Source organism: Eufriesea mexicana, unplaced genomic scaffold, assembly GCF_001483705.2.
Source record: "Eufriesea mexicana isolate 0111107269 unplaced genomic scaffold, ASM148370v2 scaffold167, whole genome shotgun sequence".
NCBI classification, from domain to species: Eukaryota; Metazoa; Arthropoda; class Insecta; order Hymenoptera; family Apidae; genus Eufriesea; species Eufriesea mexicana.
In genome coordinates, this window is record NW_016908331.1 from 276,780 (window position 1) to 296,299 (window position 19,520).

A 19,520-nucleotide genomic window follows, 5' to 3' on the forward strand; every position below is an offset into this window, starting at 1 on the left:
ATCCGTGGTGCTTAATTCTATATTTACGTACTTACGTCGTTTCGATTGAAGTAACGGTCATTCGAGCCAAAGTTGAGAATCTTTGCAACCGAGAAGAGTGCGCCTGCGCCAATATCATTCTGGTTTAGACTTCGAACCAACGAATATACTAGACTCACCTCAGTTGCTTTCCAACCAGCGAATAGTTCGGCATACGTAAGCACACGTTTCGAGTCAGAAATCATCTCATCGATATAAGGTAAGCTAAAATTGTGCGTGTTTTTGAATGAATAATTCATTGGAAGTTGAAATGGAAAGTGCCGTGCATTTTTATCATTTTTATCGATTGTTTTATGCCAAAAAATTACTGTGGAGAATGATGTTTGATTTGCAACGGGATTCGACCTTGAATGACATTTAGTCGTTACTCAGTCAGGTTCTCTGTAGCTTGAAATAGTGTAGGCACAATGATGGCACCGCGTGATGTTTTACTATATATTACGTATGCAAATGTCCACGAAGCTATGTTCTCGTCTGATGTATATACTTACAGGTCAAGTTCAAATTACATGTATATACATGATTGTACTACAGGTTTTAAATTCAGTGAGATTTATGACCTGACAATTATTTCGTATTTGTTTGCATTTAAATGACTACAAAAGACTGATTCACAAATATGTTCCTGTTACTTTGGATGTAGACCAATTTAGTTTATACAAATGAAATTTTATTTGAATTTTTAAACTACCTTGTAGAAATAATATTTTCAGTGATTAACACGTGTGTTGAAACGAATGTCTTAAAACGCAGAATATTTGGTATTCAATATTTATCCATACGTGTACTCTGAAACATAAAAATACAAATGTTAAAATTAAAATTTATCAATGAGCATACTCCATGTTTAATTTTATTCATAAATTATTTAATCTTACCATTTAGTTATCAGAGTATAAGTTTCTTCGCATCAAGTTATCGATATAACCTCTAACCGATAATGCGTATCTGTCATAATAGTAAAAGTGTTTCTATCTTTTCAGCTATTGTAAAATATTTTACTCTCATACGATACAGTACGAGAAGAAAAAATGGATTTTGAAGGTTATCCTCGATTTATCTATAAACTTGATTTTATTCTGTAAGAGTCATCAAATTCTCTATCAAATGGATATACAATGGATATACATTGAAATGTATACGTACACTATTCATAACAATTTGTTATGGTCCAAAGTGCATGCAAGAATATATTATATAAAAAAAATATCTAACAAACTAATACATATGCTAATATGAATTATGTGGAATATTTTATCTCTGCTTTTCGATATCTGTTTTCATTATTTCGCAATGACAAACTAATTTGGTAGTTTCGTTGAATATAATCAATATTGCGATCAATGATTGTTATAGGTTAGTTGGAATTAGATCAATTGTTTACAGGCATTGTTCAATCGTGGCGAGAACTTATGCAATCAGGCATAGAAACTATATCGTGCTATGTGAACATATACTTAGATGTTTAGGATTATTTTGACAGGCAGCACTGTCGTAACGAAAAATTAGCAACGATGAACACGTGATAATAAAACGAGGTGCATCTACTGTCCACACACACGAATGCAGCCAGATGTACACGTGTCAGCTTTCCCACGAGCATTTCATCATAAATTCTTTCATCTCGTAAATACGACCAAAGCTTTGGCGAATGACCAAATTCAACTAGTCTTACGAACGCTTTCAGCGCCATCCTGTATCGAGTTTTGTTCGTAACGGAAATTAAGCCATACCTCTATATTGAAATCTATCAACGGTCTACTCGAGAAGTTACATATGTGTAGCACTCTCAAAGTTGATGTTTTCTCGGGTTATAAAATATTCTGTTGAATTTCCATATATGTGCCTAAATTGAGTTTGATTCGTATTTGTTTAATATAAGACGGTATATTGTAAATGGTGACTGGTGGTTAAGCAACTTTCACTATTTACCATTACTCACAGCTTTCACATACATCTATGAGAAATGCTTTCACTAGAAATCGATTATAAGTTATTTATTATTTGTTACACTTATTTTATCGAACTTATTATATATGTAACTCCATAGTTTCTACTTGTATTATATGTTATATAGCGTTAAATATTAAATAAGTCATTTGCATGTGTGTAAAAATGATTGTACTAATACTTTGTAACTCAATTTTTTTTTTTAACAATACGCGTGAAATATATTAGATGCAATATTAACTTTCATGACTGTTGTTTTTTTCTGGGACAAAAAATTATCTCATACAAGCTTCTGCTGACTTTTGCACCATTTTTTAATTTTCACTATTTTATTTCATCCTTCATCCATTTTGTATTTCAATGATTAATATTGTATTATATTCTTATTGCTTATTTTGAGGCTTTTATAATTTCAAATATAACAGGCATCATGAAGTTTTGATCCTCTATGTGATATAAGCATATAACATAACAATCTTCCCATGGTCATAAATTTCCATAAGATATCATTGATAAACAACTAACTGATAGCAATTCAAGAAAAGCAGAAAAATAGGAAGATAACAATAAAATCCACTGTCAGTTAACCGTGATGTATGCCCTTTATTTATTTTTTTTTATTTATTAAATCATTTTCTTATACCATATATTACTTTTTATATTTTCTATAAAAACCAATTTTAAAACTGCCATACTAATTCAATATCGACCTAAAATTGTGAAGGAGAGAGGCGGAGAGATCCCATATGTTAAACATTAGTTTCGGATATTTAATAATTTACGAGATACTAAAATAAAAACTTTTGTCACTAGCATAGGAATCTGCCTATACCGACGTAGCTAATACGATTGTTTTCTCTATAGTAGCAACCGTCGAGTATCGAATAACCAATAATACGCATTATTTTTTGGTTTGAGTTTCTACAGTACTGAAAGCTTTTAATTTATATTTCGAAAAGAATAGTAATAAATATTAAAATAGAGAATCGATTTGTATTTTTTTCGACGAGGGGTTCATTTGAACGCGTGAGTAGGGAGGAAGTGTACCTCTCCCTTTGCATCCTCGCCGCGAAAAATATAACCAAACTTATGCCACACCTGCCATTATCAAAATTACGCAATGGAACTTGAAAAAACGTCAGAATGACTTTAAGTGGATCGCCATATAGAAACAGAGGCCGGAAATCACCATGCGTCACTGATTACTCGGTATTAGATTACTATAGAGAAAATGTTAATTTTACTAATGTTTATATAGACAAATTTCTATGAGACTGTTTATAGGGACCGTTAAATAACTGAAAATAATATTTTACATTTAGTATCTATCCCTTTTCCCTCTTTTCTCAAAATCTGACACAAACAAATGGTAATTTCTTCAAAATTTGAATCACCACAGATAACTCGCGATTCTTCGTCTTAATGACACATTGATAGAGCGTGAAAATTGTGATACAAGATTACCGGTCACTACGTGCTTCTGAACAGTTAGCATCACGTGTTAACGTCTTCGATCAACGGGTTATAATGGCGCCGTGCACAGTGACGTCACTTTTTAATTAATCTTCGTCGCGAGTCAGATTGTTGATTTCATGATTATTACCCTTCTCTCCCATTCGATTCACTAATTAATTCTGTTAACAAAGACTCGAATAACGTAAGAAGAAAGCACAGCATGAACTGCGCGTTAGGCAATTCACGTCAAGAGTCACCGCCAGGTGCACCTCGTTTGAGGTTCAGTTCTTTCGAATGCCATAGGTCAGAGTGGATGCGTCGCGCAGGCGTGTTTGCTTATCCGTTACCGATTAACCGCAGTAATACTTGGTGCTATTGACCGTCCGTCGACAAGTCAGAGCTGTTGCGCAGATACCTTTTTTAGTGGCCGGGATTAAAAGGTCCGATAAAAAGCACAATTTTACGGAAAATCGCGGAAAAATTTTGAATTTCTGCACTGTATAACTGAACGTTAAAAATTCTTAAAAATTGTTTTACTTTCGAGCAAAGAAAAAAAAATCTTTTTACAGTTGGATGCATTTGATATAATTGATTATAATTTTATACTTTTCCATATTTTTATTCATTTATGAATTTATTTCTGAATTAGTAATTAAAAATTTATGAATTTAAATTTTAAATATATCATTTCTTACGTAAATAGTTACTTTTACGAAGAATTAGAGTATTTGGCACCATTTTAAATGCTTTCGTGAGAAACTAATAGTGCCAATAATTTATGAAATTTTCATATGCCTCCATAAATACCTGTGTCACTTGATTGTTTTTATTAGGTATGTTCGATCCAAAATATTGCGAAATCCAGTGGTTAAAAATTCTACTCGCGTCTGCGCGAATAGATCACCCAATACAGAACCATTTTCAGGTATTGACCGACACAAGGGAACTGTTATACGTATTTCCACGGTGATATACCTACAATCGTTAAGCCGCGAAATACATATGTAGTTTATTATTATCGCGCAATTGCATTCCTCTTCGATTTACTACTGCATTGACAATTTCTATTTACTGTAAATTGCACATATTTACATCTTTCTGCATTATAATTCATATTCGAATTAACATCATATAATAAAACGTGAAATTTATCTAATAGTAAAAGAAAGTAAATTAAAACTATTTTTCATATTTTTTATATAATATTTGAGAAAATCGGTTCACTTCCTGTGTAGCATAACACGTGAGAATTAAAGACAGCATACGTATTATCGTTGCGAAGACAGTGTTATACGTCGAATACCTTTATCTTTATCAACGAGAGGAATAATTAGAAATTCTATTTCTGGGCAATTGTTCGATTAATCGAACAAAGTTAATTAACGAACTTATCGATCTCGACAAATTTATTTTAGACGCAAGAATACACCTCCAAGTGTTGCACACGAGTCGTACTACGCGTCATCGATCTGCGAAGCAAATTAACCCTTTGTTCTCAGTCTTTTTTCTCCATAATTCCCTTTTATTTGAAATGTTCTACTTGAGAAGTACGTCAAGAGATAGTCGGTTGATAAGATACAGTTTAATCAAATTTTCGAATTAACAACGAACTTTAGATATGCCATGATATTTGTGGAATTTCTAGTTATCTGAGAATGAAATTGGAGTTGAGTTATACCCGACAAGGGAGTTCAAAGGGTTAAGGGACGTACTTTAGGTTTTACGAAATCGAGACTATATTGGTGGTACGGTACAAGATAACCAAGATAGCTTAGACGGCAAGACACGGGTCAATGAATTGTAATTGATAACACAATAGTGGTACACGAGGGGCACTTTTCATCGGGAAACAAGATTGAATGTTTCAGACAAACTTCGTCATTTCATTTCTCCTTCGTAAACAGCCTTATCACAATGTGCAGCGATAACACGAGACACGGTATTTACATGCGATTGCGAAAATTCTGTTATCGACGAACTATTATAACGCATAAATATCGTAAACACTGGAAAAATGTTTCCCATAGAACGTGATAAAATTTGCACCTTTCGTGAACGAATATCGTAATATCTATTTATTATTTTAATTAATAATTTTAATCAGAAATATTCATCAACCCTTATTTTATATATTTACCTTCTCTATTTCCTTGTTATTTTCTGTTGTTCTTAATAATTGCATAATACTTTGAATTATTAGGTAGAATATCGTGTATATTATAAAGAACAATAGGTTTATCCTTCTTATCATAGTTATCTGTGTTGCTGATATTTCCCTGTTTAAAAAAAATTCCATCAGTTTATCTGCAATTATCTTTCGTAAGATAAAAAATTAACTTACCAGTAAACAGACCAAAATACTCTCTCGTATAAAGGGTTAAAATCACGTTTTGATTGGAAAGTCGCCTTAAATCGTCGAAACATCTTCTACGTTCATTTCACGTTCTTTTTATCAAATCTATGACACGTAGAATTTATATTAGGTATTATTCATGTACATCGCGTTATAAGAAAGATGGTTTTACATAAAATGACTAGCAACGTTAAACTTACTTGATCTTTTATCATCCATACCGTGAATAACTATTATAATTTAGGATCTTAGGTAAAAATAAGATATTCTCGATCAACACGTTGACTATGAGGTGTGGAGTCACTAGCGACCAGGAGTAAATTTGTCATAAGAGTCGCCATAGGCGTCACCGCTATCTATTAATACCAGAATTAATTAAACATCACATTCCGAGAATCTTCAATGTTGATAATGTCAGCGTTGATAATGTTAATAACGCGAATTACTAAGTGCACTATGAATAGTTCGACTCGTCCTTTCTTTCCTCCGGATATATTTGTGAAAATTTGATGAAACACTGTAACTACGATGAATCAATAATTGAAAATTTTTTCCCTTATCGCATCTGCCTTTCCCGAAGCTTGCCACGAGAAGCGTGTAAAAATATCGAACGCAGAGATTTATTTAATAATCCTACAGCCTGGATTCGAAAGATCATTCGAATTGTTTTTCAGCGTTGATCCAATTTCGATGTTATTTTCGGTGGCCACCAGGGCCGCGACATAAAGATCCTTGACGTATCGCGTCGCGAGTAATTCGAGTAATCCAAAGACGAATGCGTTAATCGGATGCTTTCGTTCCGTCGATGAGAGAATTCCTCATAAAGACTTAAATTTTCATTCGTATAACGCGGAAGCATTTCGCTTAAAAATTGCCGCGCGAGACGTGCTCGGAAAGGGGTGCCTGAAAATTCCATCGGAATCTCGGCGAACGTTTCTAAATAAATATACCAAAACACCTTTTCTTTTTTATCTCGCGTTGATCGTATACGATAAAACAGGGAATATCGCGTTTTATTCGTTGCCTACGGGAATTTCGAGAACAATCGCGTTAATAGCCGAGACTTATGCCAAGTGTGAGGTAATGAGATACACTTTAAGCATGAATTGCGTGGTCGTCACGTGTCTTGAAAATATCGCAGCCGTTCAAATCGCCCCGTTGCATATTCATATTCTCTACTAAACGTCGGGATGGCATTAACCGTGATATTAATTTACGATGATTATTTTAAATACGAGCGAAACCACGGACGAAGGATAACGAACCAACCCCACCGAGCAAACACCCTGCACTGCTTCGCAGTCGCGGCGACAGTCACGTCGCAAATTTACGCGAACAAACCTAAAGGAGCGAGATAAATTTGCAAATATACCCTTGTTACGTGCACGCGAAAATGTAGGAAATTTCATTCGTCACGGAAATTCCCGACTAATCACAGTTTACCCGAGCAAGAATCTCATCGACGTTTCTATCAGTAGGAATTCGATGAACATATTCGAGTAACATAATTATCGCGATTATTCCTTGGAGGAGTGAAGAAAACACTGGCTTCTGGTTCAGATCCGGCTGTTGCGCGATGTGAACCAATATCTGGCTGCTCTCGTTCGTTTGTATAGCTGTGCAGCTGCATCTCGAGCAACGCTAAAAGATACAGAGGAGATGTATTTAGGGTATAGGGGGTAGATGGAAGAAAAGGCTGGAAACGGTGATCCTCTGATTCGATAAATTCCGACGACGTAGGATCTACTTACTTACGTGGCTATCTAGGCGTCGACTAGCGGGTCGAGAAGCTCGCTTCCGGCTGTGTGAAATTTTCAGGTCTCCTCAAGCACCGGTGCCGAGCGGCTTCTTTATCATTTATGCGGCCAAAAAGCTTTCACCTACACGCCTCGCCGTCGTATTTCTTCCGGAGCGTGACTTTCATTTCCATGCATTCTTCAGGGCTTCCTCTCATGCCGCCTGGGTAGGTCGTAAATGCTTTTCCAAATAAGAAACGACTTTTTTCCCACGTTGCCCGTTCAGCAACCGCTCCGAGCTAGGGACAAGAAGAAAAGCAGGTGGTGAGAAACGTGCTTGATGCTCGAAAGCGTTTTGTCACGCCAATTGTTCGCGTTCTTCCCGCCAGATCGGGAATTCCGATAGCTACGAGTTCCCCGATTTAGCTCGCGATTACCCGGCATGCCTCCGTTTACGATCTCAATCACGAGAGTTAACCTCCGCTTTTAAAAGTCGCCTTGATTACGATATTAGCGTGGCCAAGGCGGTTCCTCGGCGAACACTCGCCAAACAGCTGTAACATCGTCCACATAACTTTCCAACTCGCTACAACTTCCGTCAGAGTTTCCTGCTGCCGGTACCTTCATTTGGCTAACGAGTTGCCTAAACGATCCCTCGTCCACGCGAACACTCCGTGGATTATTCATAGAATCGCGTCTCTATCAATTTCGTTAAACCTCTATCTTCCCGGTTAATCTCGGCCAGCCGTTGTTGCTCGTCTCATCGACGAATTAATCGAAACCCGATGGTGACTCGCGAATTCCCATGATCGATCCTCCGATCGTTCTCGCGTAGGCTTCGACGTAATCGCGTCTGTGGCCGGGGATTGCTCGAAATTGTAAATGACGAGGGTTAACGTCGAAGCGAATCGTCGATTATTCAACCAGCAGCGCCTGTTAGAAACCCGAGTTAGCCCTTTCATCCTTTTATCCGTTTCTATCGCTACGATCCCATCGGAGCACGATCTCCTCCCGCGATGGTGAATTCCGCGTCGAAAAAGATCCGACAGCGATAACCAGTCCCGGGTATATCCATTTTGGATCCTGCGAATGCACGATCCTGCATTTTCCCACCCGCTATTCCCCTAGCTAGCTGCATCGCGTCGTATCCTTTGGAGGCCAAAGGACCGTCTACCCGAATGGCGCGGAGGGCGCGAGAGAGCACAGGTCCCGCGTATCTCGTGTGCCGATGCTGATGTCTCAGGTCACGGATTCAGGGTGCGCAGGGGGATAATACAGGCGTAGCCTCGAGAACGTCTGCGCGTGCTGCATTGCGGCTAGCCCATTCCCTCGTTCGTGCTGTATGGGCGGCAGGCCGTGGAGCGGATAAGGACAGGGGCGGCTGAAGGGTGGCTGGAAGCGAGACAGCGATCGAGTCAGGGGTTGAACGGGGTGGGGTGTTACCGTGGAGAAGCACGGCGAGGTGGAGAGGATGGAGAGAGGGAGATGGAGAGAAGGAGGGAGAGCACGGACGGATGGAGAGCAGGAAGAGGACAGGGGACTAGCACAAGCGAGACGTTACGAATAAAGGGTGGTTCGCCGGAAAGGGTAGAGACTGGCAGAGAGAGAGAGAGAGAGATGGGACGGGAGTGAGAACGCGAGAACGTGGGCGAGAGCGGGAGAGACAGGGTAATGCGCAAGGTTGAAGGAAGAGAATCGGTGCGAGGAGGATGGAAGAGGTGGAAGCGCAGGGACAGGGTAGGTGAGAGCGAGATGGAGAGTGTAGCAACTACCCCCCTGTTTTGCAGTTACGACACTGCACTGCAGCCAGGTACCCCTGCCGCCTCTTGGACGGGGCGAACTAGCCGGATAAAGCCAGTCGTCGTCTCGTGCTCGGACGAGACACGCACCCGCCAACGTTTTCTCTCCGACAAGCCGCAAAGATGTAGTCGAAAAGGCGAACTGGGTCCTCTCGGCTGGGGGCCCGCCGGGACAGCGACGTTCTGTCAGCCGAGAACGTTATGTCGCAGCGATCGGTTTATATTTCTGTCTTATCGGTCACTTTTACCTATTTATCTTTCGTATCGGTATCGTTCGGTCGTATTAAGGTGTAACGACTAGCAGAAGGCTCGTAAAAATCGAAGGAGAAAAGAGAGGAGACACACACGTACAGACGTACACGTACATACACGCGTTCACACATATACACGCACGGGACACACACGGGAAAGAGCGAGAGTAAATCGTAAATTCGTATCGAACCGATATATAGCGAACTGACTAACACCGAAAGGGAATGTATTTATTGTCTTTATTATTATTCTCATTATTATTATTGTTATTCTTATCATCATCATTATTATCGTCCTTATATTGCATTTATTATCCCTGTATATACGTGTGCCCGTAATAAACGAGTGTCGCGAGATTCGCCGGTTTATTTTACGATCTGAATCGGATCTGGACCGGAACTGTGCTTAGTGGTTGAACAGGTAAGAGATTAAACGAGATCGTGTAGAGTTCACGGAACCACGAATCCTAGCGTAGATAGTAGTGTGTCCTTGCCCCACCTTCTCTTCTGCTTAAGCAACGAAACAAATAATATCAATCTTCCCTAGAACAACCTTTTAGCCTCTATTCTATCAAGAGATCGTATTGACGAAAAAGATTACTTCAATTAAGATTATTTCAAGATTACTAGATTAAGATTATCAATTTACGTCTAGTTCTTATCAGCTGGCCGGATTCAACGCAACACATCTCGAACTGCCTTTTCTCGTGTAGTTATCGACACACGAAAGAACGTATGTCGCGAAAATGTGAGATCATTGCGTTGTTATCAGTGATTCGCGATATTCATGTGCGACACGTTAAAACACCATTGATGCCGTGTCAATTTAGTGACTCATTATCGTTGCAATTACCAGCGGCGTGACACGAGAGAGAGTCGTTATTGGCGTTATTGTATCAGGAGAACGAGGTACGTGACGTTGCTTTATAGCCACGGGGGCTGGGTTTCTCTTTCGAGACGAAGACGCACGGAAAAGGCTAGGGTTGCAAGGCAGAGCTCGGTGCTGACCGTTGTGTACCGTTTTATCGATTTTAATTTCCCTACTCGCGCGATCCCTCGCTCGTGTCTCTCTCCTTTTTCTCTCGCATTTTTTCACTCTCCTCTGAGAAGCACACAGCGCGGGCTTTTAGAAAACCAATTGACCGAGCGCAACCCGGGTCCCTTCCTTCAGAAAGAAAGACCTGATTTCCTTGCGCGACCGGCTACAGAAATGTCGTTTAAAGGTCTTCAACTAGATATCCGTCTCGAAATAGCGCTTAGATCCAACTATTTTTATCCCATTCCAGTTTTATTCCATTTTGTTCCTTGTCCTCGCTAAGTCTCTTAATGATGGTTTCTTCTCTGTTTCCTGTCATCGTAGTATTGATTGCGATATGTCTGAATGATATGTATCCACTTTGTTGCAGGATCGCGCGAAAAATGGAAAATCGATAAGCCGTGTCGATGATTGTGCCGTGTTTCTCGTTAATCGAAATTTCGATATCGTTATATTTTACAAGCTTTGTATACCCACATCGTGACGCTTGTTTACAGCGGCTTGTTGAATGGAGACTTTCATTGTGGCCATTTTATCGATCTTGTAACTCGCGTCTCCATCATTTGCTTTACAATTCGCTCAGGGCGTGTGTACCTACGTGTTGAAAGAAAAGGGAGATTCCGTTTCAGATTGGAACGGAAAGACAGGATTTTTGGGTGGTTCGCAAGTTGGAAAATGTATGGCCTTGCTAATGGTCTTGCTAAACAAGACCGACTCCCAGTTTCTATCTTTATCGTTTGGCTCACAGGATGAAACAGCCGGTTTCTGTTTCGTGTCATTAAGCGTGAATAAAACGAGGCTGCATGCTTCGAGTGGTTGTATATACTTCAAACGATTTCTTTCTCTCTGATGGCACTCACTTTTGTTCCAAACGTAGGAGTTATGGATTGAACGTGGTACAGATATTCCATCTTGTCTATGGTCATCGTTAAGCTTGAGTTGCTTTAATCACAATAAGAGTATTGCCTGAGATGAGACGTCATTGATTTATCATCTTTGCAAATTCTTAAATTCCTCATCGATCCATTCTTCTCTACACTTTGCTACCTTTGATGGGATTTTAAGTTTCACGACCCTGCAAAATATTATTTAGTTAATGAAATATCATTTTGATCCTATATAGGAATAATAATTATATATTACTATGTTAAATTATTCTTACTTTGCTCCCTGTGAAAATTTTTTGACATTAAGATAAGTAGACCCTTTTATTATTTATTAATTCATTTGTGCATAGATGATGTAAGAATGTATATTACATCGGTGAATTATTCCTACTTTGCCTACTATGGAATTTTTTTAATCCCAGAGTAAAGCGTGAAATTATGTATACTGATAACTATGACGACACTAAGATTCCCAAAATTTCCATAGACTTATTAGTAGTGGAATATTTTCGAGCTTCCTCCGTGATACATATAAGATCAGGCATATCTGATACCGTCTGCCTGAGGTCGTGAAAAATCAATTTATGATAATTCCATGTAAGATACACTTGCAGAGATCTTCGGCTTATCTCCTTACGTAACTTTTAATCCTTTTATTCCCAGCTCCATCTGCTGTCACGCTGTCATGTTGTCTTAATTTTGATATATCACTTTGATCGACTTAATAAAGCTAATCAAATATCGTCCGAACGTTTCGCATTATTCTCACAAAGACCTTCAACCCGTATTATAGTTCCAAGACGATCATGACTATCGACTATAAAAATTCTATTCGATGGCCATTATTTTTGAAGCTGCTGTTCAATAATTACTTTCTTTCAGTTTCAAAAAGGCAGCTCGAAGATGTTGCATCCTGACTTATGAAAAACCTCTTCCGTTTCAGCGCTCTTCCCAGTTTATCCTCTATTTCGGTAGCAGTTCAACAATAGGCCACGATGAATCTGTTATCCGTTCTTTCACGGTTTCCACAATCGCGACAATTAACGGTGGAATCGTTCACGAAACGACCATTGCGACGAGTAAAGAAAGCTGGTCACACTTTTCATCCTTTGGTCGATAACGATTTAGTCTGCAATGATTTTCAAAATAAGACTCGAGGTTGCAGCAACGATTCCATATCGTTGGAACATGTATCACGCATAAGCCTTTTACGCGAAAGCTCGAGCTGCCAGTCGGGTCCTCCCATAAAGTCGCAAACTTATCAAGAAGCTTACTTCTGGCGAGCTCCATTTATCGACGAGCACCTATGTGTCCGTTGCTTGCAACAATCCTCGCAACTTCTCCATTCGCCTGTCCCCGCGAATTTATTCCTTAGACAGCATCTTCCTGGATAAAGATTAATGTTCAACATATTGCAAGTTACGTTCCAGTAAGATAAATGATTCTTCGTACCGTTGTTGGTGCATCTCGAGAGTTAGACGAAGATGAAGACACGGTGCATAGGGTGTTCTTCGTCGTTATTGCGCCAGAGTATTGGATAGGTCGATTAAGGTCCGTCGGTGATTGGAAAAGTTTTTCGGTGGCTTTCGAATTAGCCTTAGATAAGAGATTATTGATTCACGTTTGCGAAGGCTCGTGATTGGGCTGAGGTGCTGTTAAGTGAGTTACAGTGTCTGATGGAGGTAGTTGAAATAGTTTATTCATTGACTAAATTGTTTCTTCATTCTTCTTTATTCCTTCTTGCATTATCTCCTAATTTGAAATTGCTGTTCGTGAAATATTCGTGCGAACGGTAATCACAGTAATCCATGTACCTTGCGTCGCATATGCGCCATTTTAGAGGTCTCTAATTAAGAACAACATGGAGGACGTTATAAGCACAGGTTTGCAAAGGTTTGCGAGTCAATCTCGTTCCGAAGAACAGACCTCTTTAAAAATGTTTACCCGCTTGTCAAAGGTGTTCGCGTAACTCTCGAGTGCCGCACTCGCGTTAACGAGCTACAAATTTCACGTAATTGCAACGAAAGCAATTAGTAGCCCAATCGTACAAGCCAAAGCGCGGTACTTACGATTCTTTGGAACTTTAATCACGATTCGGAATTCGTGTCGATGGGACTGTTATTCTTTTATTTTCATTTTCCTCGCTTCCTTCGTTATTAATCAGAGTAACGATTCCATGATGCGACGTGATAACGTAGGCTCTTATATCCCTTATTCATCGTTATTCTACTCATTTGGTTTGGGATGTGGAGTAACCAGAGTCTGGATTATCCCTTCAGCTACGGTAGAACAGAGAATTATTTATCAACAATTACAAAGTTTGTAAGCTTAAACCCAATAACCAACGACGGTGTTATGGTACCATGGGTTCCTTAATATAACTATAAATGATGTATGGTACATCGACGACCCTCGTCGCGTCGCATTAGTTACGAATATAGCCATCTATTAGCTCGATGTCAAAGTGGTGGAACAAATGAAGGCGCAGAAATGGGTCAAACTAACATTTTCTTTTTATGAAATATTGACGTTGATGGGACACTGTGAAATTCAATTACGCCGCGGAAGCCTTAGTGGACATTTGATATTTCATGTGCACAATGCCTACGACGCATCGAAAGGCTCGCTTTAAAAGAGATGAAAGCTCTCTAAGATGGGTCTTTGCACTTGAAATTCTCCCAGCTACCCACGCGAATACAATAAATAACACACCTTTGCAGTAGGATTACGGACTAAAGATGTTGCGCGGTATTTTTCAATATTTTCCAGCCATTTCTCCTTCCATATTGCCATCTTGTGAAATTTATATATCGAATGTATCGTGACCTCTTAGTAATCTTGTAACTTCTTTGCAATCCTAAAACAGAAAACCATTTTGATAAAAGTTGGTGTAAAATTAATCACTACACGCTTTTGTTATCTACGGGAGAATATGAATCATAAAACTTAATTTCAAATCTCAATGGAATTTTTAAATTCATTCTTAGTTTTGTTATTAACTTGTTGATTAAACTATGCGATTTTACATTGGTAAATTTGCTAAATGCTTTATCTTCTATCAATAAGCTAACAATAATATTGAGATCTGAGTATTTCCTATTGTCTAGTGCTGCTATTATAATACGACGATTTCAATCGGGGACTTAACTATGGCTTTCTACAAATGAATGTATGGATACTAAAATCGTTATTGGATCCAATAAAACGTTATTACTTAGTCTGAATTATAATTACATTTAAAGAGATTGTCGACCGCTCCATTAATCACCTTGCGACAATTTACCGAACGATTAATTATATTCTGAATAGGATGAAGGTCTTATAACTCATTATCCTGCCTCATTAATCAAAACTTTTTATCTTTTAATCTTTACTCGCAGGAAGAATTATGTTTCTTTGGTGGCGCTTTCCGAATACTTCTTCGTTCAATATGCTTTAATGTTTCGTTTCTTAACATAGAACGTAATTCACAGAAAATGGTTGCGGATAAGTATGACAAGCTCGAACCTGAGCTGAAACAAGAATTGAAGAGCATCGCTCAACAAATCGTGGCACCAGGAAAGGGTATCCTCGCTGCAGATGAATCGACCACAACGATCGGCAAGCGTCTTAAGGACATCAATGTTGAGAACACCGAGGACAACCGCAGAGCTTACAGACAACTTCTTTTCACCAGTGCTAAGGTAACATTCCTCTTTAATAATTTATTTATTTATCTTTGTCCAAGTGCTGGTAGTGCTCAATATTTGAATATTCAGCTTCTTATGAGTCTATTGACAATCAAAGACTTAGAAATGGAAGATATCTACAATTCTTTTTTCTGTTCCTTTTAATTTTGTCCAATTTTCTCACATGTAGTTGTGCATTCAAGGATGAAAGTCTAGTAACTCAAATGGCAGAGTAATTATATTCAATAATCTATGAACAATTTTTGCAGTTTTCAACAATCTTAATACTTACAAACGTTTCTTCCATCTTAAATATTTCCCTTTCTGAAGTTTGTATTCAAATCAAATGAATACTGTGAATCATAGGAAATCTAATATTGTATTTGAGATTGTAGATTTTGTAGACATAAAATAGTTTGAAGACGTGTCGTAAATCATGTTTAAATATTATAATTGTTTGTAACATGTTTATATATTATTAAATATTAAATATTATTTTCAAATTGGTTTCCACGATTAGTTGTCCTGCTGTTAATGTGTACCTCAGTTGGAAGATATATAGATCATTATTTAACAATATCATTCAGTTTTTTCATCTAACAATCTACTTTGTTCCATTTGCAGGAGAATATTGGCCAGCACATTTCTGGAGTTATCCTGTTCCACGAAACTTTGTATCAGAAGGCCGACGATGGGACACCATTTGTTGAGCTACTGAAACAACGTGGCATCCTTCCAGGTATCAAGGTCGACAAAGGTGTTGTACCATTGTTTGGAACCGAAGATGAATGTACCACCCAGGGGCTCGACGATCTCCAGGCTCGTTGCGTCCAGTATAAGAAAGATGGATGCCAATTTGCCAAGTGGAGGTGCGTGTTGAAGATCAAGAAGGATACTCCGAGCAAGTTAGCCATTCTGGAAAACGCTAACGTCCTTGCACGTTACGCTTCTATTTGCCAGAGTGCTAGAATTGTGCCGATTGTCGAACCTGAAATCTTGCCTGACGGTGATCATGACCTTGCCCGTTGCCAGCAGGTCACGGAAGAAGTTCTGTCCGCTGTATACAAGGTAAAAGAAATTTGCATGTGAATTTGATTTGCTTCGGACAAAAATATTCATTACTTGCTACGTTTATATAATGAATTGTAAATATTTCATTTGGAATGGAGATAAATGTCAAAAAGCAAGATTGAATAGTTAGTCAGAAATCATTTATGTTGCGGCATTTGTTGTGTAAGATGCAATTTATAGATGAATTTATTTCTTGAAAACAATTTCGAAGTTTTCAATCTAGCGTGATCTTCTGTTTTTTGTAAAACAGTACTACTGTGCTGAGGTCGAACTAACTTTAAAATTTTCGCTTTGCAATGTATTACTTAAATTAAATACCTCCATTAAATACTAACATCAATAATATTAGTTAAATACTGCTTTATGACATTTTTTTATATCTAATCATTTAACTTCAGATCCATTTCTTTGTCTCTATTTTTGGAAATTGGAATTTTATCATGCTTCAATTTTCAGGCATTGGCTGATCATCATGTCTACCTAGAGGGAACTCTTCTTAAACCGAACATGGTAACACCAGGACAGAGTTGTCCTAAGAAAGCAACTCCACAGGAGATTGCAGCTGCTACTGTGACCGCTTTGTTGCGCACTGTGCCACCTGCAGTGCCTGGAATCACGTTCCTCAGCGGCGGTCAGTCTGAAGAAGAGGCATCGGTGAACTTGGATGCCATCAACAAGTTCCCTGCAAACAAACCTTGGGCATTGACCTTCAGCTACGGTCGTGCTCTTCAAGCCTCCGTTCTGCGTGCATGGGGAGGCAAGAAGGAACAAGTTGCTGCTGGCCAGGAAGAACTTCTTAAGAGGGCTAAGGTAACTTTGAGGCTATTCTTAGGCTTTTATTAGGCTTTCTCCTGTTTTAGATTTTCTTCATTGTATTTTATTTTTAAACATCTTTTTCAGTCTTAACATGTTCTGTGATATGTATATAGAATAGATTTTTCTTATTCTCCTTAAAATTGTTCTAACTAATTTTTGTTTTATTTCAAGTCTACTAAGTTTGTTCCTTGTAAATAATTTGCATATAAAATTTTACTAATTGTAAAATTTCTTTTTATCTTTATGTATAGTAATTATTTACTGGTGTTTGGATTATAGTTTTTTTTATCTATATGTATTTCTCTTTTTATCTGTTAAAAATTCCATTATTCTCTCAGTATTTCATCTTTTACACTTAAAAGCTTTTACTTTTATTTGTATATAATACTGAATGTTTTCTTCTGTTTCATAACTGTGCATACTTCATTGTTTTAAAGTTTATTCTCTGTCCTTTATACATTGCTCAGTTTGCTTAAATTTATTTATTATTTTATTTAGTCTCTATCTTTTTTTTTTATTACTTATTCTTTGCATGTGTGTTCACTATGTGCTTGTTTAGGCAAATGGTTTAGCGAGCCAAGGCAAATATGTTGCTGGCAGCGTTGTTAGCAAAGCTGCAAATACTTCTCTCTACGTGAAATCTCATGCCTACTAAACTATTTCTTACCTTTCTATGAGATATGTTTTCATAGTAAGTACCGTAGACTAGTTCTGCAACTTTTTTTTATTTATTTATATCCTATAAAAATACTAACAACAATGTGAGTATATTTGTTTATCTATAATATTATTACTAATATTGTTATTATTAATTATCTACTATCATTATTAATAGTAAACTACTTACCTATTAGTATTATCAATTATTAATGTTGCTATTATTTTTGTATACATCTATTTAAAATACATCTTTGCGTTTATAGGCCAATGGCGAATCGGCACTTGGTAAGTACGCTGGTGGTGTGATGGGAGCTGCTGGCGACGCCGCGCTTTTCGTCGCGAATCACGCGTACTAAATTAGTCACTAGACATCGATAAGGGTTAGACAATTAGATCGTTCGTCGAACTTCGTCAACGTCGATTACCGTTGCCGGCATGAAAACACATTACCATCGACAGTGAAGATGAGGAACGAATAAAGAAGACTCAAAATGCCTCGAATTCTCGAAATACAAGACAGTTATATAGTTTCTGTAGAATTTTATATTTTATATGCAAATTCAAGCTTTGAATTCGAAACAATTCAATTTTAACTTATCGCGTAAATTGGCACGTTTCCACGCGATTTTAAAACAAATTGGGATTTTAACAATGCTTTTTAACTTGTGAGTATACAGAAACTGAGGAACATGTTGTATTTCGAGATAAAGCCAAACACTTACGATCACGATGCTGTCAACCACGGTCGATTTCCTTCGTGGATTGTCATGTTCCTAAATAAGCGAGGTATGAACGATAACCACTGTCCTTCCTGCTTTTAAACTTTCCTATTCTATCCTGCACTATCTGACGTTTTCCTTCACTTTCATCCACTTTCCCTATATTCGTTTTGTCTAGAATTATACGACACGACGGAGAGCGTTTAACGCATTTCATCGCAGAATCATTCGTTCCGAGCTTATTACGGAGACCTCTGGTGAAGAAACAGAAGAAACTCTAACGATTAATGACAATCTTCGAGAGAACGTGGTCGATATGTATGTACGTGAACCTACCGAGCAAAATCAATTAAAAAGAAATTTTATGGAGATCCTTTACTCAGTTCGTAAACAGATTTCGTGACATTCGAATTACGCACGCGTTATTATATTCTGTAACACTACGATAAAAAGCAGATATATATTATATATATTGTCAATGTCGTTATGATATTCTACGTGTATAAAAAGAAAAAGAACAAAAAAATGAAAAAACAAAGTAAAAATACATATTAAATGTTGTTTGTTAGTAAATGAGTCGAATATTATGAAGTAATATTATGTCATCTACTTATACAATATGTGTATCTTATATAGATATTTAAGTAACGTATTGAAAAGTATCTCGTACATCGATGTTATATCTAATATTTTCATTGTAATCTAGGTCACCAAATACACTGTGGAGGGTATCTATTGGGTCTTTTTACTTTAAACCTATCTTAAAATACAAGTTTTTTAATTTTTCACGATTGGGCGTTGAAACACCAATTGTTAAAATATTCATGAACAAATTATGGTAATTAAAATTAAAAACTCGATAGAGTTATTATACAATGCATATTTGGTTATATTCATAGATAGAAAAATAATAATTTTTTTCACAAATTGACGTACATAACTAGTTATTAATTAAAGTACATTTAGTACATTTAGTACATAACTAGTTAGCTATTAAAGTACATTTAGTATGTCTAGCTTCAATATAAGAAATTCAACATTATCAGATCTTCACGAAAACTTGGCAGATTTGAAGGTGAG

General features: G+C 37.6%; 1 protein-coding gene across 2 annotated transcripts; it reads left to right on the forward strand.

Moving 5' to 3' along the window:
* The first annotated feature begins 143 nt into the window (after window positions 1-143).
* Ald1 (fructose-bisphosphate aldolase) lies at window positions 144-19,171 on the forward strand. 2 transcript variants are annotated; one of them, XM_017910811.1, is made up of 5 exons: window positions 144-238; window positions 14,980-15,189; window positions 15,799-16,242; window positions 16,702-17,055; window positions 17,985-19,171. In XM_017910811.1, the coding sequence occupies exons 2-5, from the start codon at window positions 14,983-14,985 to the stop codon at window positions 18,075-18,077; spliced, it is 1,098 nt and encodes a 365-aa protein (XP_017766300.1). In that variant the 5' UTR covers window positions 144-238; window positions 14,980-14,982; the 3' UTR covers window positions 18,078-19,171. The 2 variants fall into 2 exon arrangements, with proteins under 2 accessions (XP_017766300.1, XP_017766301.1); XM_017910812.1 differs by lacking the exon at window positions 144-238 and adding an exon at window positions 9,851-10,004.
* The last annotated feature ends 349 nt before the right edge of the window (window positions 19,172-19,520 follow it).

Coding starts and splice junctions, on each gene's coding strand:
- Ald1 (XM_017910811.1), top strand. CDS start 14,983: ATGGTTGCGGATAAGTATGACAAGCTCGAACCTGAGCTGAAACAAGAA. Junction 16,243..16,701: donor TTCTGTCCGCTGTATACAAG/GTAAAAGAAATT, acceptor TTCAATTTTCAG/GCATTGGCTGATCATCATGT. Junction 17,056..17,984: donor AACTTCTTAAGAGGGCTAAG/GTAACTTTGAGG, acceptor TTGCGTTTATAG/GCCAATGGCGAATCGGCACT.